Source organism: Clytia hemisphaerica, unplaced genomic scaffold (assembly GCF_902728285.1).
Source record: "Clytia hemisphaerica strain Z4C2 unplaced genomic scaffold, Clytia hemisphaerica genome assembly, whole genome shotgun sequence".
NCBI classification, from domain to species: domain Eukaryota; kingdom Metazoa; phylum Cnidaria; class Hydrozoa; order Leptothecata; family Clytiidae; genus Clytia; species Clytia hemisphaerica.
In genome coordinates this window covers 360,937-386,490 of record NW_027104293.1, presented here as the reverse complement: position 1 = coordinate 386,490, position 25,554 = coordinate 360,937, and the positions used below count along the sequence as shown (strand labels likewise).

Here is a 25,554-nt window from a genome sequence, read left to right as displayed (position 1 = left end):
CAGCAAATAGAAAGAGTTGTGATTTAATTGAATCTGGTAAATCGTTGATGTATAGAACGAAAAGGGTAGGCCCTAGGACACTACCTTGGGGTACTCCACTAAGAACTAATTGTTTTTCGGATTCAACTCCATTTACTTTAACTATCTGAAATCGATCCTTCAGGAAGTATCTGATCCATTCAAGCAACTTATTTTTTATTCCGTAGGCTTCTAATTTGATTAAGAGCCTTTGGTGGGGAACTGAGTCGAATGCCTTTGCAAAGTCAAAGTATACTGCGTCAACAGCTTTACCGTTAGCAATGTCTTCGGTACACACATCTAGATAGTTTAGCAGTTGTGTTACTGTTGATCGGCGATTGATAAAACCATGTTGCTTGTTAGAAAGTAGTTTCTCTTGCTCTAGATGCGACATAATATGTGTTTTAAGAATCTTTTCCATCATTCGACACACAATGGATGTCAGGCTAATCGGACGGTAGTTTTCCGCTATATTTTTGTTTCCTTTTTTGTAAACAGGTGATACATTAGCATGCTTCCAGTCGTTTGGAAGACAACTTTCGTTAAGAGATTTTGTCATTATTAGGAAAAGCGGCTCTGCAATATATTCAGCGAGCTCCTTTAGCATCCTTGGGTGAAGTTCATCTGGCCCCATGGATTTGTTTGGATTTAACGCCTTGAGTTCCTTTTTTATAGTTTCAGTTAGTATATTTATCTCTACTTCTTTATCCGTCCTGGACTGGAATTCAGGGAGTTGTTCAAGTGGCTCACGTGTAAAGACACTACAGAATTGGCTCTGGAGTATGTTGGCTTTACTTTTGTCATCATATTTGATCGAATTCTCATTATTAGGGTTTTCGAGGAGAGGATGTATTCCCGTTCTTGCTTTCAGATTGCTGCGTACATATTTCCAGAATCTTTTTGGATTTGTTTTTGATTGTTCGCTGATCTTTTTTTCGAACTCTCTCTTGGAGCGAGTCAGGGCTCTATTAGCGGCGTTGCGCCATCTTACGTACTCCCTTCTACGTCTTTCAGTGTCGTCGTTTTGAAGTGAGATGATCCATTTTCTATGCGCCTTACGTTTCTCTTTAATTATCTGACAAATTTTTGGATCTAAGGGATGCTTCCCTTTCCTCCTTTGATTTGACAGGTTGTTCATATTGTGGGTAAGTGGCACATAGAGGTTTCGGAGCTCGATCATTTGTTTTAGGAATAGGTCCCAACTCTCATTCACATCTAATTCAATCGACTTTTGGATGAATTCGATAGACCAATTGATGTGGCTTAGATGAGATCTCATAAACTGGTAGTTGGCTTTGCTGTATTGATATCTATCAAGCTCATTTTTGGACCTACCCCGGTGGGCTGTAGGTCCTATAAATTAACCTCTGTTCGTTCGTTCGTCCGTTCGTCCGTTCGTCCGTTCGTTACTAGCTTTTCTCGGAATTGGCTCATTAGTTTTTCCTAATTTTTGGCACAAAGATGCAAAATGGTAATGCCCAAAATGTGACGGAGCCCGATTTTCGAAAAAAATTCATTTCCGGCCGAAAATGCCGGAAATATTCCGGAAAAACCGTTTTTTTGGCATTTTCTCGAGATTTCATCATTAGTTTTTTCTGAATTTTTGCACAAAGATGCGTATTAGCAATGCCTAAAACATGGATTAGTCCGATTTTTGAGAAAAATTCTATTCCGGCTGAAAATGCCGGAAATATCCCGGAAATCGCCGTTTTTGCAGATTTTCATTGGACTTTTTTCCTTATATTTCGTTGTTTTTTTCACACAAAAACATTATTTGTAGCAATGATGCCCACCATCAAGCATGGTTTAAATTGTCAATAAAAGTGATTTTTTGAAGCCGGAACTTTCTAAAAATCGCCGGAACAGCCTATTTTCGCCGGAAAAAAAACGGTATTTCTTGAATTTCTCGAGCTGTACTTTATATTTTTTCATGAAATTTTGCACACTGATGCAAAATGGCAATACCTAAAATATGACAGAGCCTGATTTTCAATTAACGTACTTTTTTCCGGCCGAAAATGCCGGAAATATGCCGGAAAAACCGGTTTTTTGGCATTTTCATTTTCTCGAGATTTCATCATTATTTTTTTCTGATTTTTGCACAAAGATGCGTATTAGCAATGCCTAAAACATGGATTAGTCCGATTTTTTGAGAAAAATTCTATTCCGGCTGAAAATGCCGGAAATATCCCGGAAATCGCCGTTTTTGCAGATTTTCATTGGACTTTTTCCTTATATTTCGTTGTTTTTTCACACAAAAACATTATTTTGTAGCAATGCCCACCATCAAGCATGTTTTAAATTGTCAATAAAAGTGATTTTTTTGAAGCCGGAACTTTCTAAAAATCGCCGGAACAGCCTATTTTCGCCGGAAAAACGGTATTTCTTGAATTTCTCGAGCTGTACTTTATATTTTTTCATGAAATTTTGCACACTGATGCAAAATGGCAATACCTAAAATATGACAGAGCCTGATTTTCAATTAACGTACTTTTCCGGCCGAAAATGCCGGAAATATGCCGGAAAAACTGGTTTTTTGGCATTTTCTCGAGATTTCATCATTAGTTTTTTTCTGATTTTTTGCACAAAGATGCGTATTAACAATGTCTAAAACATGGCCTAGTCCGATTTTTGAGAAAAATTCTATTCCGGCTGAAAATGCCGGAAATATCCCGGAAATCGCCGTTTTTTTTTTTTTGCAGATTTTCATCGGACTTTTTCCTTATATTTCGTTGTTGTTTTTCACACAAAAACATTATTGATAGCAATGCCCACCATCAAGCATGGTTTAATTGTCAATAAAAGTGATTTTTGAAGCCGGAACTTTCTAAATATCGCCGGAACAACAGCCTATTTTCGCCGGAAAAAAACGGTATTTCTTGAATTTCTCGAGCTGTACTTTTATATTTTTTTTTCATGAAATTTTGCACACTGATGCAAAAATGACAATACCTAAAATGTGACGGAGCCCGATTTTCGAAAAATATTTTTTCCCCGGCCGAAAATGCAAGAAATATGTGCCGGAGAAAACCGTTTTTTTTTTTACATTTTTTCTCGAATTTTCATCTTTAGCTTTTTCTGATTTTTTGCAGAAAGATGCGTATTTGCAATGCTCAAAACATGGCCGAGTTCGATTTTTGAGAAAAAATTTTTTCCGGTTGAAAATGCCGGAAATCGCCGTCTTTGCAGATTTTCATTATATGTTTTCCTTGTATTTCTATGTTATTCACACAAAAACATTATTGATAACAATGCTCACCATCAAGCATGATTCAATTGTCAATAAAACTGATTTTTGCGACCAGAACTTTCTATTAATTTTTCCCTACAACCCTTCCCTCTCCCCCCATCAACAATCAATGATGAATTTATTGCGTTATGCATTTTCGCTAAACGATATATTTTCTGACTGATTTTTTTCTCCTCGCATTGCTATCTAACTTTCATCATCAGGTAGGTCCATTCAGCATCTAGCTTGTTAATTGTGAAATAGCCATAGAATTTAAAGGAAAGGACACTGTGATCACTGAGATGGAGTGGGGCAAGGTATTTTATCTCGGAAACTTGATTTTCTTCCCCTGTAAGGATGAGATCGAGTATTGAAGGTTTGTCGGTGCCTCGTCGCCGTGTCGGTTCAAGGACATGTTGGTATAAAAAACAGTCTCTTAAAGCATGAAGGAATTTCTCCTCGTCGCTATCTTCTTCACAAGGTGAGGACCAATGGACCCAATCGATTCTCTTATAGTTAAAGTCACCTATAAGACATATATGGGTGTATTTCGGATTTAGGCAGAGATCTTTTATGAGCTTATTCATGTTCTTATTATTTTCATCGAAGATGTTTGTTTCGGTTTTTGTCGGGCTTCTATAAAGACATCCGAGTAACATGATGTCTTTGTTCTCCATTGCAATTTCTAACAGGCAAGTCTCTTCAAATTCAACTTTCGTTTGTATTTGTAGGATGAGGTGATCAATAGACTTGTGGACTAGAATGATGATTCCTCTCTTTTTTTGTATTCCTATGTTAGTTTTATATGGTGTAGAATAATTCTCAATTGAGTAGTCTTGGTCTTTTCTCTCAGAGATCCGTTTGGTGTTGACTTCGGTGATCGCAATTATATGAGGTTGTTCGGTAGCGACGTGCTTTAAAAGTTCATTTTTCTTCTTAGATGTCATTTGGTCTGCATTTGTGTAGATGATAGTAAGTTCACTAATTGTTGTGGTTGTGTTTTTTGAATTGTTTTTGTTAGGTGGGTTTTCATTCAAGCTGTCGTTATCGTTATCGATCGGTTTTATTGATTGATTGGGTTGTTGTTTCGTTTTTGTGTTTTGCTGTACACCTTCTTTATTTCGAAGCCGTTTTTGACGATCCTCGAACCCGATAATTAAATCAACTCAACTTTTTAAAAACAGTGTTTTGTACGAAATGTACAAAAGGAATGTCATCTTCATCTCACTTGAACTGTCCGAATCGATAATAAAAGGTGAAATGAGAACTTTTTAAAAATTTTTCTCTGTCAACCAATCCAATTTAACAGTCTCTTCCAACTACAAACAAAAAACATCGACTTATTCATTTTTTGCCTTACTATAACTGTCACCTATAACTTTCCACGACAAAAATAACTATCAAATGTTTTTATTTTTGTCTCACCTGGTCAGTCCGAATTAATACCATTTTAAATAAAAAAACAATTTTTCCACTCTTGTCTCTGCCAACCAACCCAATTTAACAGTGTTTTGTACGAAAACTTATTTTCAGGACGAAGAAGAACTACAAGATAATATCAACGATTTGAACACGGATATTACCATCAAACAGAAACTGATCGACGAACTGGAACACAGCCAGCAACGGTTGACGGCTCTGAAACACCAATATGAACAAAAGATGTCCTTGCTCCACAACAAGATCAAAGAAACTGAAGATGAAAGGTTTGTTTGCCTCTTTTACCCATCCAAAATTAACAGTATTTTGTATTGAAATATTTTGGGATACTTATTAAGAATTGAGTGTTTCTTTCTCCTTGCCCTGCAACAAGATCAAAGAAACTGAAGATGAAAGGTTTGCCTCTTTTACCCAACCCAAATTAACAGTACTTTGAACGGGAACCTTTCTTCAGGATACCTATTAAAGGTTAGGCGTTTCGTACTTCATGTTCTACAACAAGATTAAAGAAACCGGGCATGAAAGCTCAGTTTGCCCTTTTACCCAACCTAAATTAACAGTATTTTGTACAGAAACTTTAAGGGATAAGCTTTTGAAGAACATTTGTGGCATAAAAGAAACATTCTCGTGCCTCTCTTAACCAGCTTGAATTAACAGTATTTTGTATGGAAACTTTCAGAGACAAAGTTTTGAAGAACATCGGTACAGTGGACGTTGTGGCTAAAGAGAAATCAGACGAAGTCAGGAAAAGATACGAAAAGAAACTGCAGACCATGCAAAAAGAATTGTCTAAATTGCAGAACGCTAAACGTGAACACCAGAGACTGCAGAAAACTAAGGTACAGTACAGTGCCACGGGGGGGGGGGGACTCATATGGTCCGACCCACGGCATATGCCTCTTTTAAGGGTAGGTTTTTCAAGGGTGTACTTTTGATAGAGTGCACTACAAGGGTCTCCCTTTGTAGTTGGATACACTATAAGGGTGTGTGTTTGGGACTGCTGTAAGGATCCGATTTTGAAAGCCGTTTTTTGGCGGCCCATGCCGTCGTTTAGAAATCGAGTCCCCCCCCCCCCGGTACAGTGGTCTTAGTGTTTCAACCTCAAATATTTTATATAAAACACTATAGCTACTTTGTATTTCAAAAGTAATAGCAGTTGAATGAAGTAAAATAATGCGCCATCTTTTCCAAATAGCCTATAATGGTAGACTACAGTTCGTTACCGGCAATTTGTTCAATCAAACATACAACCTGCCCGGTGTAAGGCAAGAAGGCGAGAGAATAGACTTTTAATAAAATAATTTGCCGGCACCGAACTGTAGTCTATTTATTGAAGAGACGGTGGATTCTTTGCTAAGCGAGCAAGCGGAGCGCGCCTTCTTTGTCCAAACACGAGAAATAGTATAGACTTTATACATTTAATTTTGTCCATTTTTTCTGAGTACTTCGCGCGTAAAAGCAAAATAGATCATTTTCGGCCAATCAGACGCTGGAACAATGCCGCGCTCTAGAATAAAACAAGAGCCAAAAGAGATATTTTTATGTTCGATTTGTTTTTCAAATATTATTTGTGGATGCTATTGCTTCAGCTAGGTACAAAAAAGCTTAATCCAGTGTTTTATATCTTGTTTCAACTCCGTCGTGTACTTACAATATTTCTTATAAAAATCAACAACTACTACAGTATTATCCGCAAATGCTTTTATGGGAAAAAAAGAGCAACAGGCGAAGCCGCTCGAGTGTTCTTTTTGCTTCTGTTTGCTTCTTTTGACAAGTTGAATTCGATAGTGTTTTATTAAAACTTTCAAGAAATGAAATAAACAGCAACTGAAATTTATTTTCTTGCCTCTCTTAACCAACTGAATTTAAAAGTGTTTTGTATTAAAACTTTTCAGGAACAAAACGAGCAACAGTTGAAAGGCCTTCGCAACGAAATGAATGATATGAAGAAAATGAAAGTGAAATTGATGAGACAAATGCGAGATGAGGTAAGCTTATAGAAAGTTATTTTTCTAGCGGAAACACCCAAAAAATTCCGGGATTTGACCCCTCTCTGTTATTGAAAATAGAAACAAAATCTGGCTTTTTTCGAGTGCTTCTGTTAAAAAATATGACGTCATCTTGACTTACGCATATCAAGAATTGAATCATGTCACAACCAACTTTCGCCTCGTTTTGAAAATAATGCTATGAGAACTTATCCTGTCGGAATTTGTTTAAGGTTAATTGATTAAAAAATCATTGGGGAATGTCCCAAGGGAGATAATCACCTTGGTAATTGTTTCAAAACGAGGCTGAAGTTGGTGTACGTGACGTAGTAACGGAAAAGTCTATTGGCTACATTTCCCATTTAAGAGATTCTCATATTGTCCTTTTTGGGCCTAAAACTCTGAGGCAGTGAAATTCTTAACCCTATAGATATCGAGTCTAGCAAGATAGACGACTAATTCAGACATGGTAAAAATATTCCCATAGCAATCATCGTATTATTATATAACGCCTATACCACTGTATTACACGCATTATAAACGACTCCAGTTCTAATAAATATCTTTCCAACGAATAGGTTGCGCGCAACAAGAAGATGGAGAGTAAGTTGAACAGACAGATGGAGAGCGTCCTGAAAGAAAACCGCAAAAAAGAAGTCGAACTGAAACGAATGAAAGATGAAAAGAAACAAAGAGATTTAGTCTTGAAACGAAAACAAGAAGAGGTAACCCCGATTTACCGGTTTCTCCCGATTTTTAACTAAAATTTCCCGATTTTCGTGAATAAGCTTTCAAAGATTGTGTCTTATTTCGAAAGAAAAAAGAGCCGAATTAGAAAAAATGAAAGACAAGAACTTGAAACGAAACTTGAAACGGGAACAATAAGAGGTTACCCCGATTTACCGATTTCTCCCGATTTTTAACTAAAATTTCCCGATTTTCGTGAATTAGCTTTCAAAGATTGTGCCTAATTTCAAAAGAAAAGAAAAAGGAAAATGAGCCGAATTAGAAAAAACGAAAGACAATAACTTGAAACGGAAACAAGAAGAGGTAACCCCGATTTTCCGATTTCTCCCGATTTCTCCCGATTTTTAACTAAAATTGTGACTTCTTTCGAAAGTAAAAAGAGCCGAATTAGAAAAAATGAAAGCGTTTGTTCGGAAGTGGAAACGGAAACGGAAACGGGAAGTGATTTTCCCGAATTTCGTTCCAAAATTTTCCCGATGTATGAAAATTTGCTTTTGCCAATAATGCCTGATCTTGAAAGAAGGAATTCCAATTAAACAGAATTTAAAACGAGAATTGGTCTTAAAACATGAAGAGGTAGCCCTGATTTTCCTGGATTTCGTTCTAAAATTTCCCTGTATTATGTGAATTCGCTATCAAAAATTATGGCCGACTTTTGAAAGAAAGGAAAAGTTCGATTGAATAATATGCATAAAATGAAAATCGACTTTTAGTGCTTTTCTTCAAGATGCTCTTATCATATTTTATTGCAAGGATATCCGGGACTAATTGAAGCTCTCTAGAATCTGTTTTCTGAGGTCAAAAGGAAGAGCTCTTATTTAAAAGAGCTTAATTTTAACTTAGAGAATTTCATTTCAAGTTTTATTGATGATGGTGATCGGAAGACACCGAAACGTCCAAATATATGTTGTAAATTATAATACACCTTTTCCCGGTTAGACGTTTCGTATAAAAAGTCACCAAAATTTCGACTAAACAAATCATCACATTGGCTAAAAGCAAAAAAATGTGCAGAGTATGAGAAAAATGTGCTTTCTGTGCTCTTATTCAACGTAGTCTACACCAGCTCCAAGCTTTTAGGACTAAGGGTTTTACGATCAAAAGGAAGCAGGATGATGACGTAGACTACATTTAACATTTCCCATATTAATAAATGATTCACGTTTATCTTATTTAGTTGAAAGCGATGCGGAAACAAGCCAAACCCGTGTCCGGAAATGTCGCAGCACGCCGCGGACGTCCGGCAAACTTACAACTACAGTTCCAACAACAACAAAATTCAAACCTCAACGAAACTTTCGTTGTGGACGAACGTACTAAACAAGGAATGGTCACGCCTACTAACAAGAGAAAGAATATCGCATCCCCTGGACGTGGCCTCCGATCGCCGGCCGTCTCAAAGAAAGCCAAACAGAAATGGGAAGTTTTGGATAGGAAGGTAAGGAGATGTAGTTAGAATGATAATGATAACATAATTGCACTGCAATGGACGATTTTCGTAATTATCGTTACAATATCCCGAATTTATTAAACTCGATCTTTACAATATAAATTCAGGAACTCTATAATCTCCGAGCAGATTTTGATACTCAACGCATGACACGTATTCACTCTAAAGGCAATGCCTCCTGTCCAGTTTAGCGCACCGCTTTGATCTTTTTGTTCATTCAAATTTTGGGTGAATATTAAATGAGGTTTTGAGTGCGCTGATTGGTTCAAGCAAAAAAATCAAAAGCCAGTCAAAGCATAAACATTAGAACCCAGTTGCTTTCACTTTCGTTTTCAAACAAAAGGCAACGCGGTTTTGAATATTTTGGCTGAATAACCAGACCAGATCGTCCAAATCGCAATATCCCTTTAGAGCAGAGCGTGGTATGCGCAGAATGGATGATCGGTTATGGCTGTAGTTGCTTTAGTTTTCATAGCCACTTCAGCTGCTTTGATTTTATATTCGTCGTTGCTTCATTTGTCTTTTCCGAGAAGTTGAGACCATGTGACATAAGTTTTAGTGAATACGCTTAAAGGGTTGAGTAACATGCGTCATAATTACCGATGGTAGGTCCCAGGTAACATAGTCATTATAAAAAGCCCCGGTCTGGCAATGTATTGTTGTAGCTTTTTGTTCAATTTTCTTTTGTTACAAAGAAAAAGACAAGTTGCGATTTGCATATACTTTTTGATCACGTTACCAAAATCTCCTCTTGGGATTGGTCTATTTTCTGATCACATAATAAAAAAGTTTGAAAAATAAATCGATTTTTGTACGCAAGCTCCATCTTTTAACAGTAAAAAGAGAACAAATCCTTCCAGACCAGTGTTTTTATAATGACTATGTCTATACCATAACACGCTTGAAAGGGGCACCAAAACTTTAAAAATGTCCCAACTTTTAGGAGAAAAACTATATTGAGAGATAATTATCTCATCTATTGTCTAGATAACGGATATAATGATATTCAATAAAGAACACTGCATAGATCGAAAAAATAACATAAATTGATAAGTGATTGACAACTGGAATATCATATCTCAAACAAGTTTTCTGATCCATTCAGTTTACAATGCCTAATAAGCTAATCTCCATATTCGAACAAATTTGTGTTCCCCTCTGCGTGTTCGAGATATGGTGACTCCATTGTATCCTTCTTACGCAGTAGCGAATTTGAGTATCGGGGGATATCGATGGCGACGGTAAGTGAAGTCGACACAAAACAAAGTCGATAGTTGATGTACGGCTCTATATGGCCTTTGCTCAACTAAACAGATGGACGGCATTGTGATGTTTTGGCGACATGTCAATTTTTGCTTTATACCGCCTCCTTCGATTCATCACTATGCATCATATGGTATCTGTGTTTCGCGTGCACAGAACCAGCGGTGTCTGGACAGCGCTAAGCGTTCCAACTTGAAAAAGGAGGAATTCCTACTTCGTAAGGAGTAGGAGGACCCATTCCCCAATGGGGAGGGCTCATATCATTATAAACCTGTATAAACTCGCTTTTCTTTTTAGATTACGGAGCTAACAATACGTATGAAGAACGTGGCACAAATGGAGAACGACATGGAACGATGGTTGGCCGACCGTGAACGTGTCTCTAAACAACTGGAGGGAGTCCGAAAACGTAAAGAAGGGATCGAAAAGAACGCTAATAATCAGGTATTGTGTTGTTAATACAGTGAAACCTCTAATTAACGGACACTGTCTAAATAGTGGACACAACCTATTCCCCCTTTTTTAATAAACGCCACTAAAACAGTCTCCAAAAAGCGGACACTTTGCTTACTCCCCGATGGTGTCCACTAATTGGAGGTTCCACTGTATTATTATCTTATATTTGATATGATTCGTGCGTGCATCTGTTACATGATAATTTCATATTCAATTTACAGCGAAAAAAATTTGTGCCTTATATTAGAAAGAAAACTATTCAAAGATGTACCGCGAGGGTCAAATTTTGCTCAGCTCTTTCTCTGCACTTGAGACTAATTTTTGTCCGCACACATTGTCGTTTTAAAATCGAGTGCCCCTTCATCTGGTTACTATACCAACACTCTCGGAAGGTTGCATCTTCGTTGGATAAAATGGAATAATTGAATGTTAAAAGCACCCGTGACCAGATTAAATGTCTCAATTAATTCTCGTTATCCGAGATAAGAGAGAGGTCACTTGACCATACCAGGTGGTCAAGGGCGTCAGTGTCTCAAACTTTGCTCCTTCCAATGTTCCGCTCAGTTCATAGATAGCCGAGCCGGCTGACCCGTGGACCCCGTGAAAACAATCGAAAGACTGTCTAAAAGTCCTAGATTACTGGGCTATTCACGTAAAATATCGACTCTATGCACTTTTTACTAAACACACATCGATTATCAAGTATTTTTTGCTCTCTATGATTGGGCTTTTCCAGAAAAAAGAATTACCCCCATTGTTGAGGATGTTGATTTTTCGAAGTATCGAACCCCCTGGATATCCCACTTTATTAGTAAAGACGATTACCCCTGGATATCCACTCTTAAAAATATGCTCAACCCCCTGGATATCCTCTCTTATAAAGATGATTACCCCTGGATATCGTATTTTTTACTTAAAAAGACCCTTTACCCCCTGGATATCCGCTCCCTTGTAGATATTTAACCCCCTGGATATCCACTTTTGAACAAAAATCGTTAACCCCCTGGATATCCGATATCCTCAACAGGGGGCGCGGACTATTTCTGGAAAAGTCCATTCCGATTTCACCTTTTAAATTAATCGATTTTCCCTCTCTCTCTTGCAGGACGAGAATGTTTTACGTGAATTACAAAATCAATATGAAGGATTGGAAGCACATCTGGATTACATTCAAGAAAATATCACTGAAAGTCAAGGAACGATTATGGGCTTAGAGGTTCGTATCATGCAATGCAGATATCATATTCTTCTTATACACACTACAACGGCTATAACTACTTACAGATGTCCCGTGGAAAATGTGTCTTATTTTGAAGTCGACCGGTCCGCCATGTTGTTTTCTATTTTTTCTTGGATTTTCGAATGATCGAATTTCAAAACATTCGAATTGCGCTGTTGACGACCAGAATGGAAAACAAGATGGCGGACTAGTCAGCTATAAAACCAGAGAACTGGTCACGCTTCCTTTTATATAGTAAGCCAAATCCAGTCAAGCAGTTAAAGATCAGTGGATTGTTAATACTCTCAAAAAAAGTTATCAACGAAAATATTCATATAGCTCCCAAGCTGAAGATTAGTTGTATTGATGAAACATCTATTAGTTAGTTAATTTATCAAGCTTAAGCATAATATATTTCAAAATTTTAGCACTTAAGTACAACAAAAAGCTACGGCAAATTTTCAATTTAGTGCTCGTGGATAAAGTGAATGTCCCACCCAGTCTTGAAGAACTGACCTTGAAATTTGTCTGTTTTTATTTTGAATTTTAAAATCAATATCCTGACATTAAACGTTGACATTATCACTTTTTATACAGAGACATACAAATCAATCTTTTCATACAGCAAAGAGGCCCAAACCCTACAAACAGAATTTACAATTTATATACCAAGACACTTGTTTTGTGATTGACCCTTTTAGTCATGCGTCGAATAAAATGAAATAATCTCAACCCTTTTTTAATTCACTTGCAGGAGGAAGGCGAAGGATTAAATCCAAACGAAATCATCAAAGCATGTACTCTCAGCGAAACGAAATATCTACTCGAACACTTCTACAGCAAGTCCATCGAAACGGTACCATCTTCCTTTTTTCTTCATAATGTGAAATATGATCTTAAAGCTTTCTTCAGCAAGATACTTTTAGTAGGCTTGTTTATGATTTTCGCGCCGAAGCTAAGTCAAAGCTCTGCGACAGCCTGGAAACTTAGCTGTATAGTGGGATTTAGCTGAAATTTTGTACACGCAGCCCTTGAGTGAATATCTGGAGGGTCCTTTTTTCAACATAAGGGCTAACATTTCGCAACAGTTGCAACCAAGCTGACACACGACGTTGTGAACGTTGGATATTCATGATATTCGTACCGTAATATCTTTTACGGAAACGCCCTTGCCCTTGCCAGTACTAGTGTTAAATTCCATGGAGAAACATCGTAATGAAACGGCGGAGAGCGAATTATTGTTTTTCCATTGCTTAAAAAAACAATCAAATTTTTCGACTACTGACATAAAGCGATGCGCGCTTCTGTAGAAAACATTACGTTATTACTATCACGAATTATAGCCTGAGAAATCAACGTAAAAACAACTTAAAATGTAATCTCTCCTTAAATCTTACAGTCACAAGTTCTACCAAAGAGATTCGCTTCCAGCCCTTCGGGACTTCATTGATTTAAGTATAAGCCTGAGAAGTAAAAGCTAAATAAATTTCTTTTTCTGAAATTTCCTTACAGGCACAAGAATTAGCGAACAAAGATGCAGCATACAAGGAAATTCAAATCAAACTGGAAGCAATGGAACAACATTGTGAGGTCCAACAACAGTTATTGCAACACGCTTGTAATTTAGAATATGGTGCTGGGTATATGCAGATCGAGGAAGAACACTCGAACAACAGTTCAAGTAATAGCACAGGGTAAGGGCTTGTTTTTTTTATTGCTAGCCAGTTAACGGTTGAGTGTCCATGAATCAAGTAATAGCACAGGGTAAGAGCTTGTTTTCTTTATTGCTATTCATGATATGCACCACTGCAATAACTTCACGAAACTATGCAACTTTTCTGTTTTTCTTCCACTCAATACGTCACTTTTTCTATTGTTTAAGTGACGTATTGGGCGGAAAACTTTAAAAGTTTTCAGAAGACTCTCCACTGGCGCATATCATGAATAGCCAGTTCACGGTCGGGTGTCAAAGAATCATGGGTAATCAGGACCACCGCGCTCTGATAACAACTTTCTGTTAGTCTAAAAGTTTTGGATGTTTTTGCGTGTAACCTTGTCCTGAATAGACCTTTTCATAAATTACGTCACGAACATCACTTGCCTCGTATTTAAACAATCATTATGTCCCTTAAGACATTAAATGATCTTTTTATAAATAGAAAGTAGTCTTAATAAAATCCGCAGGGAGTTAATCACCTTAGCAATAATTTCAAAACGAGGCAAGTGGTGTTCGTGACGTAATATATGAATAGTCCTGATTACTCATGATTCATTTCGACTGTGAAATGGTCTATTGTTAGTGAGTACATCTACTGACCTTTAAAAATCCTGGACAGTAAGCTATCTGTCATTTTTATCAAAGTTGTATTGAAAGTGACACTCGCAAAGAAGCCATTACAGTGTAAAAGAATAATGTCATTCCCACTGATCTCTACTTCTTGACTGGACCAGGTTTCGCATTTAAAAGAGTGTCCAGTTCTAGAGGTGACGAGTCCGCTATCTTGTTTTCAATTCTGGTCGTTAACAACGCAATTCGAATTTTTTTAAATTCGAACGTTCGAAAATCCAAGCTAGAATAGAAATCAACATAGACGGACTAGTCGAAAGTTCAAAACTGGACACACTTCCATGGGAGATCTGTGAGCAGTTAGCCTATCTACAATGTGTTTGTTTTTTTATTGTGTGGGTGAAATTTTATGTCAGTTAGGGACAAGCAGCTTGCTTAAGATTCGGTTGGCTGGGTTTTCAACTGGAGTTTGCCGAATCGTTTTTTTACGGAAAAGTTTCGACGATTTCAAAGTTTTATTTTCTTTATAAGGCGAGGCCAATTTGATTTGTTGTTGTACGGGCCAACCTACCCAAAAGGAGGGTTGGTCGGCGAAAAAAGTAAAAATTAAAGTAGAATTTCATCCAAAAATCTTCTAAAAATGCAGCAAAAGCTCAAAAGATACAAAAAGCTCGAATTCATGGATAAAATGAAAAATTGAACATAAAATTCTCAAAACCTTGGAAAAACAAAGAAAATTTTGAAATTTGGCAGTCAGTAAAAAAGCAATGAAAATAAAAAGGTGGTACTAAAATCAAATTATTTTTTTTCGATTTTAGGAATTTCAGGGTCGGTCGGGCCCGTCAAACAACTTATGGTCTCGCCTAATTCGAAAAAAATACAAAACACTTATTATAAACATATACTAAAAACAAGACGAACACAAAAGAAATATGTGTATATTTAGCTCATCCCTTCCCCTGCAAAGCACTAAGTGATATCGTCAGGGGTACTAGACTGAAAAGTCTTTCGAATTTTCGAATTAGAGGGAATAGCCTATGTACAACTGTTTGTTTCTATTCTCTAGATTTTCGTCAACAGAATTAAACGAAACCTCTGGTGTGTCAATCAGAAAGGTAAGTTATTCTTAATTCGTTTAGAAAGTGTTTTATTGTAGTCATAACTTTATGAAGCCTCGATCCTGAGTTACACTTAAATCTCGACACTCCTAAGGCGTATTTTTATCTAGCCTCGATACTATTGATTTGTAATGTTATCTAGCCTCGATCCTGAGAGCCACCCTGAAATTTTGACACTTTTTAGTCATAACTTTATGAAGCCTCGATCCTGAGTTACACTTAAATCTCGACACTCCTAAGCCGTATTTTTATATAGCCTCGATCTTGAGAGCCACCCTGAAATTTTGACACTGTTTAGTCGTAATGTTATCTAGCCTCGATCCTGAGAACTACACTCAAATCTCGACACTGTTAAGCTGTAATTTTATCTAGCCTCAATCCTGAAGGGTACCCTTAAATCTTGACACTGCTCAGTCGTAATATTATCTAGCCTCGATCCTGAGAGCTACACTCGAATCTCGACACTGTTAAAAGTCGTAATTTTATCTAGCCTCGATCTTGAGAGCCACCCTGAAATTTTGACACTGTTTAGTCGTAATGTTATCTAGCCTCGATCCTGAGAGCTACACTCGAATCTCGACACTGTTAAAAGTCGTATTTTATCTAGCCTCGATCCTGAGAGTTAACCTTAAATCTTGACACTGTTAAAAGTCGTAATGTTATCTAGCCTCGATCCTGAGAGCTACACTTGAATCTCGACACTGTTAAGGATGAATAATCATAAAAAATGATTTTAGAATTTTCTTCACAGCAACTTTGCATTTCGATTTTGAAAAAAAAACAATTTATCTCAACTGTTTAAAGAGTAGCTGAATTTGTGATCGGATTAATTTTTAGCGAGAATTGTTTTCGCGGGCCCGAAAAACTCGCGAAATATTTTGGATTTTATTTCGCGAATCATCGTTTTGAAATATTTCGCGTGGATTTAATTATGCAAATGATTCCAAATTTGCCCTGAAAATGTCAAATGTCAAACCTGATTTCGAAAATTTACGGATTGATTTAATTTCGCTAGTCAGCGACCTCACTCGATTTTTCAAATTTGCAAAAACGCGCAATTAAATCTCACGAAAATTAATCTAAAATTAAACGATAAACAATATAAAACCCTTTTGTTTGCGTCTATTGAAAATACGGCAGTCGGGCGAAAATATGGTTCTTATTTAAGATCAAATGAAATAATATTAATTTTGCTATTCTTCTTTCATTCAGTCACGGCGGAAAACGGCTCTACCTGAAGAACTACTACATCCAAAAGACAAGAAAGCCAAAATACCCACCGAACCCACCCTATCGACGATCGGTGATGACGGTTTCGCTATTCCCGAACCGCTCACCAAAACGAAAGCGGAGCCAAACGAACCGGCGCAACCCGATAAATCACTACGACTCGCTGATAAATTTCAAATCGATGAAAAAACAATGCAAAAACTTATAGACTTAGAGAAATCATTAAAAGATCGTAAAACGGGGACGGGAGTTTCGGGATCTTCAAGTACCCGTGCATCAACGGCGGACACTGACAGTAGGGGCCGTTCCGGCTCATTTACGGATGATACGAACCCGGTAAATCAGACGTTACCGGATAACTTTCAACGCAATACGCGTATGACAAAATCGGCACGTCCTTTCGGTAAATCGGCCTCCGGCAGCTCCATACGTAGCGCCGGCTCTTTACGTAAACAAGGTTCTTCGAAAAACTCACCGCTAATGGAAAGGAAATCAAACGCAGAACCAACGTAAGGAATTCTTATACGTTTCTTTCAGAGGAACTTCGACACATAGAATTTGATTTCCTTAAGATTCTTGATATGCGGGAGTCATTTTTCTAACGGAAACACCTGCAAAGGTCGAGATTTGACCCCTCTTTGTCACTAAAAATTAAAACAGGATGGTCATAATACAGGTTTTTTCGGGTGCTTCCGCTATAGGAAATATGACGTCATCTTCACTTACGCATTATCAAGAATAGCCTTTGAATTCAGTGTGTCTGGGAAAACGCGGAACAGATTGTATTAAGGGCTTTGACCATAGTCGAAAAAATTGATTTTGTTAATTGAACATAAAATTTATGTTTTAGGTTCCTTCAAAACAATATTTCTTCTTCGCCCAAAATAAGCTCTTCAAAGTTGAAATAAAAAATCTTCGTTTTCTTCATCAAATTTTGTTGTTGCGATTCTCAAATTCTCAAACTCAAGGATATAGCTGGCCTAACAGAAAATGTATAACATGCCAAAGTTTTGTTAGCTACATCAGCCAGAAATTTATATTTTTTACGTGGCAAATATTAAAGATTCACTATGGTCAGAGCCCCTAAGTTAAAATGGGCTTTTATGAAAGAAATTGAGTATTAAGCTCACAAAAATCCACTTAAATTATTTGAGAATTATAAATCATAATCTGCGTTTTTCCGGACACGCTGGATTCTAGGCAGTTCTAGGTCCTGAAAATATCTTACCTATTCGTTTCAAACAAAGTGGAAAGTTCGGGTTTGAATTCTTTATTATGTATGATTGTCTGTGTTATGAATTTCCTATAATTACTACAAATGACTGACTGAATGAATGAATGAGTGGATGAATGAATGGGTTGTAGCAAGTAAACTGATGAACATAATTATCGTAAGTGACTAAAGCGAATGAATGAATGAATGAATGAATGAATGAATGAATGAATGAATGAATGAATGAATGAATGAATGAATGAATGAATGAATGAATGAATGAATGAATGAATATATGAGTGGATGAATGAATGGGTTGTAGCGAGTAAACTGATGAACATAATTATCGTAAGTGACTAGGGCGAATGAATGAATGAATAAATGAATGAATGAATGAATGAATGAATGAGAGATGACTTAAACTAACAATTAATGACAAATAACACCAACTACTAACAACTTACCATAATGACTCTTCTTAAAACACAAATTTGACGGTTAACTGACACGCATGCATTTCTACCATACACACTACCACAAAACATTACCATATGCACAAAACATTACCATACTATCATACAAACATTACACAATTATATGCTGTCATCCATGGGAATTTAGCCGAAGGCTATAGACGTAACACAAAACAATACACATACAATACACGATTTTGCATGCTTGAATACAACAAATTATTTTATTCTAGCCTTTTGTAGAGTTCGATAGATTCTAAGGACTTTATTTTGATGGGAATAAAAATATGCCTAATTTTTCTACCTCTGTCTTGACTTTGACCATTTTTTGCGTCATTTTTCACAAATTTGTCTTTAGATATTTCATCTTCATATAATCTCGTTTTCATTTTTTTACCATCATTTCCATCATCAATCATGTCTAACTATTTTCCATCCATCAGAACATCATCAGACATGGATTCCAGTGATGTCTTTAAGCGTTTAACCAGTAACCTGCCACCTGAATCCGATCCTGACCTGTAAGTGCTAACCTGTAACTGTAACTTTAACCCGTAAGAAATGACCAGTAAAAATAGCGAGCCTATGTATCCTGAGTTTGTCGAAAGTAGAAATGGTTAGTTTTTTTCTGTTCTATAAATAAACCTTTACATAAATTACGTCACCAGCAATGCTTTGCTATGCTTTGCTATGCTAAATTTTGCTATGGTCATTGGTTCCCAGAGGAGTCCACTGCACTTTATTTTTGGAAAAGTAACATTTGGAGACTTGAGGGATGGAGGACTTTCGCGAACGACTGCCTCGTTTTGGAACCGTTACCAAGGTGAGTCTACAAGTGTCACTTTTATAAATATTCCTGAAAAATTGACGTCAGAATTTCAAAACGAAGAAGCCCTTGTATATGAATAGTTTTTCAAAATATTTTTATTTAGCTGATGATTGTCGTCCATACGGGCGGCATAAAACTTTAAAGTTCTGAAACAATAAATCAAACAGGAGACAGTTTTGGTACATAAATTTCCTAGTTCTCCCACTTTTCCCATCCAAAAAGTCAAAGTTTTGGCCAGAAAAATTGGAGAGTTTGTAAAAATTGTAAAATACCTTCCCATTTTTCCCATCTCAAAAAAGCATCCTTGAAAGTTGTAAAGATGTGAAAAATAGGACTTTTCCAAACTCTCCCAGCAAACAACAGCAATCATTTGGATTTGCAAAGTTTTGGTATTTTGGTGGGAAAATGGGATCTATGATGTCATAATTATTCCAGGCTCAAATGAAAATTATGCATACCATCCTCCAATAGCAATCGAATAAAGAACTTTCACTTTCGATTTCATGAATAAATAAATTATAGCGGGCGCATAAATTACGATTTTCCAAGGTCACCTTTACTTGAAAAAAATTATGGAAATATTTTATATTTCGTGCTACCATGTTGCAACCATGGAAAATCCCCCATTTTTAAAAACATTTACAAAGTCTTGGTTAGGAAAGTTGTAAAAGTGTGAAAGATTGGAAAAGTGGTAAGTTTTTTTCCCAAAACTTTCTCCTGAAAGTCTCTTTCTTTTAATTTAAATATTTCTTATAAACTCCTCTGAGAATCAAATATCATTGTAATCGTTTGAAAATGAGGTAAACGTTGCTTGTGAAGTGATTTATGAGAAGGCTCCACTGACATGTTGAGAACGTTTGTAAAGGCCGGTCTCCATTTGCGCACGCTGCGATCGCACTTTTTTATTTCAATCCTTTTTGTTTGGAAAAAAGATTACGTCATAAAAATGACCGCGCTCGAACACATTTCAACTTTTTTCAACCGTCACGTCAGATCGTGCCAATGTAGTTGCTTCATTTTTCTTTTGACCTATAGCGTGGAAGCTTTACTCGAAAAAGTGCGATTGAAGCGCGTGCAAGTGGAAACCGGCCTTAAATCAAAGTTTTTGAGCGTCCTTGATCTTGTGGGTCAAGATTGCGGAACTGAGATATATGTAGTTTGACTTGAGAAGTTTTATTCGCGTTGGTGTAATGCAACGGCGGAGTGACTGGAAATTTTTTGAATAATCCGCAGTTTTGACCCGCAAAATCGAGGATGGTAAGAGTGCTTTATTTACCGTCGTCCTCAGTTGATCAGGATCTAGTCAAATCAGAAGCTAACTGTTTCTGTCGCAGAAAAATACACAAACATAGACTCGCTGTTATTCGCGATATAATTCATCAGTGACTACTAGTTAGCCCGTATAAGATTAACCCATAAAGTTCCACTAGCCTGTACCAAAAACTCTTTCCGTATGATTGTACTTACTCCTATTGTTAGATACATCAAAATACCAAGGGTACAAGACTTAATCTTTATAACAATTTCAATTTAATAAATAATAAAAGTCCAAGATATTTTGAGCAAAAGATGAAAATTTGTGATTAAAAAATACTGCAGTACACATTTGTTTATAAGCAACTCCGATCTGTTGGTCAGGACTTTAGGGTTGCTAAGCATTCTTGCTAATTTTCTGGAAAATTTACTTTAACCACCCCGGATATTATACCTTATTTATGCTTATTGGGTCGATTGCTATCCTTTGCCATGGTTAGATTAGCTTAAAAAACGTTTAATCAATTCGAGATAGTAAAAATAAGGCTAGATTGAGGCATCAAGCTTTAGTAACCTGTTTGCTCATTAAAAAAATTGCGTACAAGCTTTGTGTGACCTTTCTACCAGCGAAAAAGTCCTACTAAAAACATTAAAGTTGAATAAAAACATTGTGCCTTTGAACTTGAAGATTCAAAATAATCGAAAGGTTTTGAAAGGGAGCCTCGTCAAAATAGAGAACGAGATTCTCTTGTAATAGATAAACCATATTTGGCTCTTCCAGAAAAAAAATGTCCATGGGGGATTGTACTCTCTCACGTATAACATAGCGTAGTAACGGTAATGGATTTTGATATTTCCGTAGATATTGGGTCTGTTTACAGACTAGGAGCCGGGTGAGGGATATATCAGTTTTTAAATGTTCTACCCCCTTGACATTTAAATTTTTCATTAGCGTTAACCCCCCCCTGGCCATTTCGATTCTTGACCTTGGCAAATATCGAATTTACCCCCTGAACACTATTACCCCTGGACACAATCAATCAGCATGGTAGTTTCTCTTATTTTTTCCGATTAACCTGCAAAATATAATTATCTCCAACCCCCTTAAGTATGTACAGTTTTTTTTCCTGGAAGGACCTATTTTGCTTTAAACATTCAAACAAGCTCCACGGTGTTTTAACTCCATCTTTTCAGCGTCATCCTGAAAAGTTACCTTCAATCATTCAATATGTTTGCATATTTTTTTCATTTTAGCGGTCAAATTCTTCCTTCGGCAAGCCGTTCTGACGTGTTAATACGACATATCTAATACCTTATCGGCCAAAACTTAGTCGGCCTTAATTATTAGTCGGCCCTAATAAGTTTTGGCCAATAAGGTGATGAATTTTTTATTTTTAATTTGCAAATCTTGAAATTTTTTCATTTGTTAAGATGCCGTCTCATTTTTCTTTCAAATAATGCAAACGGTTTTTCTTTTTCTCTTTAGCGGTCAAATTCTTCCTTCGAAAGCGTCACCCGGCAAACCGGAAGCTCTGACGTGTAAATATACGGCGACGGGACATAGTAGCGCCATTTTATCGTTAGACGTTCAGGATTATCTCATGATGACGGGATCCAAAGGTATATTATGATATTTGTTTACTTTAATCTGATTATTTTCAAGATATTTAATTTCGCGAGTAAGAAAAAAATCGTGACATTTTTTAGATTTTTTTTTGCGAATCAGTCAAATATCAGTCGAAAATGTCCCTGAAAACGCCACTTTTTGTCTCAATAGCAAACTTACAGGATATTTTTTAAGCCTGAAAATCTGATCTTAAAATTTTCACGTGGATTTAATTTCGCGAGTCACGTGATTTCGTGAGTTTTATTTGAATGAAAAATTTATTTTGAACCCCACCCTTCAAGCCTGTCCTGTGCACAAATATTTAAAATCTTTTTTTTTCACCTCTTTACACAGATCGGACAGCCAAAGTTTGGGATTTGAACACAAACGAGGAAATAGCCTCCTTTGCACAACATAAACGTGACGTCAATGTGGTCAAATTCGTACCAAACAGTCGCTTAGCGCTGACCGTATCTCATACTACGGTTAAGGTGAGTGCCGTTGTTTTTGATTTTCCAAATGAAGGAAATGAAGCTCTTTTTCCTAAACTGACGTCAGAAAATATAAGAAGCTACTCGTTATATGCACCATTGCAATGTCCTCAACGGACCCAAATGCTGATTGGTTGAAAGTGACGTATTGACTGATTTTACGTCACTTACAACCAATCAGCTGTTGGGTCCGTGATATAATGTCAGAAATCATTGCAATGGTACATATCATGAATAATAAAGTTGAGAAATTGATTGCATTGCAGCGTGCAATAATACCTTGGACCGTGCAATTCATGATATGCACCACTGGAGAGTCTTCTGAGAACTTTTAAAATTTTCCACCCAATACGTCATCACTTAAACAATAGAAAAAGTGACGTATTGGGTGGAAAAAATTTCGTGAAGTCATTGCAGTGGTATGAGTAGCTGATGTGATATTTATAACACGGTCGTTAGTAAAATTTATAATTATTGTAGATGAACAAAGTTAACAGGTATGTGTTATATGTTCCATTTAGGTATGGGACCTGAGACAGCAAGCAGTCGTTAAAACCCTGAGGTAAGATGAATATACGTTATTACTAAAAAAAAAATGGTGTTATTCTTAACTTTTTAGGAACATCATATCCTAGAATATTCTTTTCGGTATTCTTAGGTTGGGATCTAAATTCCAACTAAATTGCGGAACTAATTTTCGTGGTAGACACCCAAAAACGTGAAATTAGTTCCCATGAAAAATAGTTCCGCAAAAATTAGGAATAAACTATCAAATATTATTTTCTTACTTTACAGTGGCAGCTTACTACAATCCATTACCGACGCTACGATATCCGACATCGGTATAAATTCCGCCGGATCCGTCATTTACCTAGCGTACGGGAATTCCGTTAAAATGATTGACATGAAAACGTACTCGACGCTGGGCAAACTAACGGGACACACAGGTGCTGTGACGTGTTTGCTGGTCGCCAATACGGGACACAATCATGATAACGTCATCACAGGGTCCAAAGATCATTACATAAAGGTGAAATGGTTTTCATACTCTTAAATTTCCTGATGAACGGGGGTAAAGGTAAAAGTAAAGTGCTCCTACTAGGGTTTGAATTTCTACTTGGGTTTGAATGTTCGTACACGGGGGGGGGGGGGGGGTTGTAGGAGAGTATATTGTCCGGGGTGTTTTGCTCTGTATGAGGGTAATTTTAAATGTGTTCAGCTGAGAGTTCAGTGAAATTGAGTTATTTTGACCATCAAAGCCTCATGTTCTTATATAGTCTGTTCTTATAAAAGAACGTGTAATTGTCTCAGCCAAACAGATTGAACTTTCTTTTTTCTTTTCATAGATTTATGAAGTGGTCGATGAAGTTGCATCGAGTCAGGTAAAACAATACTTTCTCATTATTGTAACTTCTAGGTCCCCAACAACTAGCAAGTTGTCATATTCGCTATCCAGCTGGCACATAACGCTTGTTTATTGTCCATGACGTCCATATAACGTTAAATGAACGCTGAAACAACGTAGAGACGTACACGCTTTTTTTTTATAAGAATAGTGTACTTTGGATGAGGGTCAAGAATAGTGTACTTTGGATGAGGGTCAAGCATTCTTAAGAAAGTGCCAAAATTTTGGGTGAAATATTCTTAACGTATTCTTAATTCTTTAGACTTGACTTTTTTACAAACATGAGAAATGATGAGTTTTGGATTTGTCAGCATAGGACCGCTTTACCTAATAATGTTATTTTCTTCCCTGAATAGCTTTGATGATGCTTTTGTTTATTTCCAGATGCCACGGACGAACCTGGAACCTCCGCATTACGACGGCGTCGAATCGCTTGCCATGAAAGGTGACGTCATCTTTAGTGGGTCACGTGATAATACGATCAAGAAATGGAATTACGCCAACCACGCCCTTGAAAATGTAAGTTATGTGATGGGAATGGGTTTTGTTTCTTTCAAATTTTACCGCTTCCTGTGCCATGTTTAAAAAAAATATTTTGACACAAACATAGATTATTAGTCTGTACACAGACCCGATATATACGGCTATTTTCAAAATTCATTGCTGTAGAGGGTCTGTTGTCATTGCCTTTTCTGATTTGAGATTTTTCAAACCGACTGCTGCGATAGAGTACGGTTGGAAGAGGAGATACGACTAGAGAAGTATTGCTACTTATAAATCATACTTCATCGCAGAGCTGCCCGTACGGAAAATTTTTAATCAAACAGACAAAGCGCACAGAGTGTACTACGAAAGGGGCCGTCCACATAGTACGTACTAAGGAGAGGGGAGTCTTCTCAAAAGCGTATGCTCGCGTACGGGGGATGGGAGGGGTCAAAGGAAAATGTACGTACGCAGAGAAAAATTTTTCATAGCCCTTTTTTGCTTGTATTTGTCGATTTTACGCTTCTTATACGCATCAAGGAAAAGAAAAAGTTTCTTGATAAAGTTTTATGTATGAAATAAAGGTCCGAACCAAACGATTTGAATTCGAAATTTTCTTCAAACGAGGGGGGTGTGGATGAAAAGTACGTACTTATTAGGGGGGGGTATAGCCATTTGTGTACGCTTGCGTACAGGGGGGAGGGGGTATCCGATTTTCGACATTTTAGTGCGTACGTACTATGTGGACGGCCCCAAACGATAAACGTGAGATACACTCTGGTACAGATTAATAGAATACAAAACATGAGAAGAGGAACCCCTATAAAATTATTTTTGTTTACTCAGCATATGACGTCAGCACACAAAGACTGGGTGACAACTCTAAATTTCGTCCCTGGCTATGACGTATTGGTTAGTGGCGATCGAAGGGGAGTCATGCGTCTATGGGATGTCAAATCTTGTAAGCAAATCGGTAAGTTACAAAATCGTGACAACTTTTGGGGGAACATCATCCTAAAATAAACGAATGTTCTTTATTTTTTCAGACAGGGAAAAACACCATACATTTACGAGATCTTTTGCTCATTTCTTTGAGCATTATCTAGTCTTAAAGTAGAAAAATTAACAGATTAGTCAAATAAATCGAGAAAATCAAAAAATAACAAACTAGAAATTCGCTATGCCCTCTTCCACAAAAACATCACTTAAACAAGTGTACAAAGGTACAGATTTTTTCTGTACGTTAATAATGTCAGATACTGTATATACTTTATAAGAATATTTACGATGAAGGTAAGGTAAGAATACCATCAACATTGAATTTTGCAAGTACTGAACCTAAGAATGTAAATTTT

The 25,554-nt window shown here is 36.9% G+C and overlaps 1 protein-coding gene across 3 annotated transcripts in view; it reads left to right on the top strand.

Annotated features, from left to right (window-relative positions):
* LOC136817150 (kinesin-like protein KIF21A) overlaps positions 1-25,554 on the top strand; it is a 63,263-nt gene that overhangs the window by 33,774 nt on the left and 3,935 nt on the right. For 2 of the 3 annotated variants that reach the window (XM_067073485.1, XM_067073486.1), the window contains 19 exons: positions 4,781-4,953; positions 5,367-5,526; positions 6,583-6,675; positions 7,254-7,400; positions 8,600-8,860; positions 10,433-10,579; positions 11,697-11,807; positions 12,565-12,666; positions 13,323-13,504; positions 15,164-15,212; positions 16,428-16,954; positions 18,575-18,652; positions 21,701-21,834; positions 22,175-22,311; positions 22,833-22,873; positions 23,107-23,341; positions 23,658-23,693; positions 24,101-24,235; positions 25,046-25,172. In XM_067073485.1, the coding sequence (XP_066929586.1) occupies positions 4,781-4,953; positions 5,367-5,526; positions 6,583-6,675; positions 7,254-7,400; positions 8,600-8,860; positions 10,433-10,579; positions 11,697-11,807; positions 12,565-12,666; positions 13,323-13,504; positions 15,164-15,212; positions 16,428-16,954; positions 18,575-18,652; positions 21,701-21,834; positions 22,175-22,311; positions 22,833-22,873; positions 23,107-23,341; positions 23,658-23,693; positions 24,101-24,235; positions 25,046-25,172 (2,875 nt within the window). The remainder of the gene's footprint in view (positions 1-4,780; positions 4,954-5,366; positions 5,527-6,582; positions 6,676-7,253; positions 7,401-8,599; positions 8,861-10,432; positions 10,580-11,696; positions 11,808-12,564; positions 12,667-13,322; positions 13,505-15,163; positions 15,213-16,427; positions 16,955-18,574; positions 18,653-21,700; positions 21,835-22,174; positions 22,312-22,832; positions 22,874-23,106; positions 23,342-23,657; positions 23,694-24,100; positions 24,236-25,045; positions 25,173-25,554) is intronic. The other variant, XM_067073487.1, reaches the window with a different exon arrangement.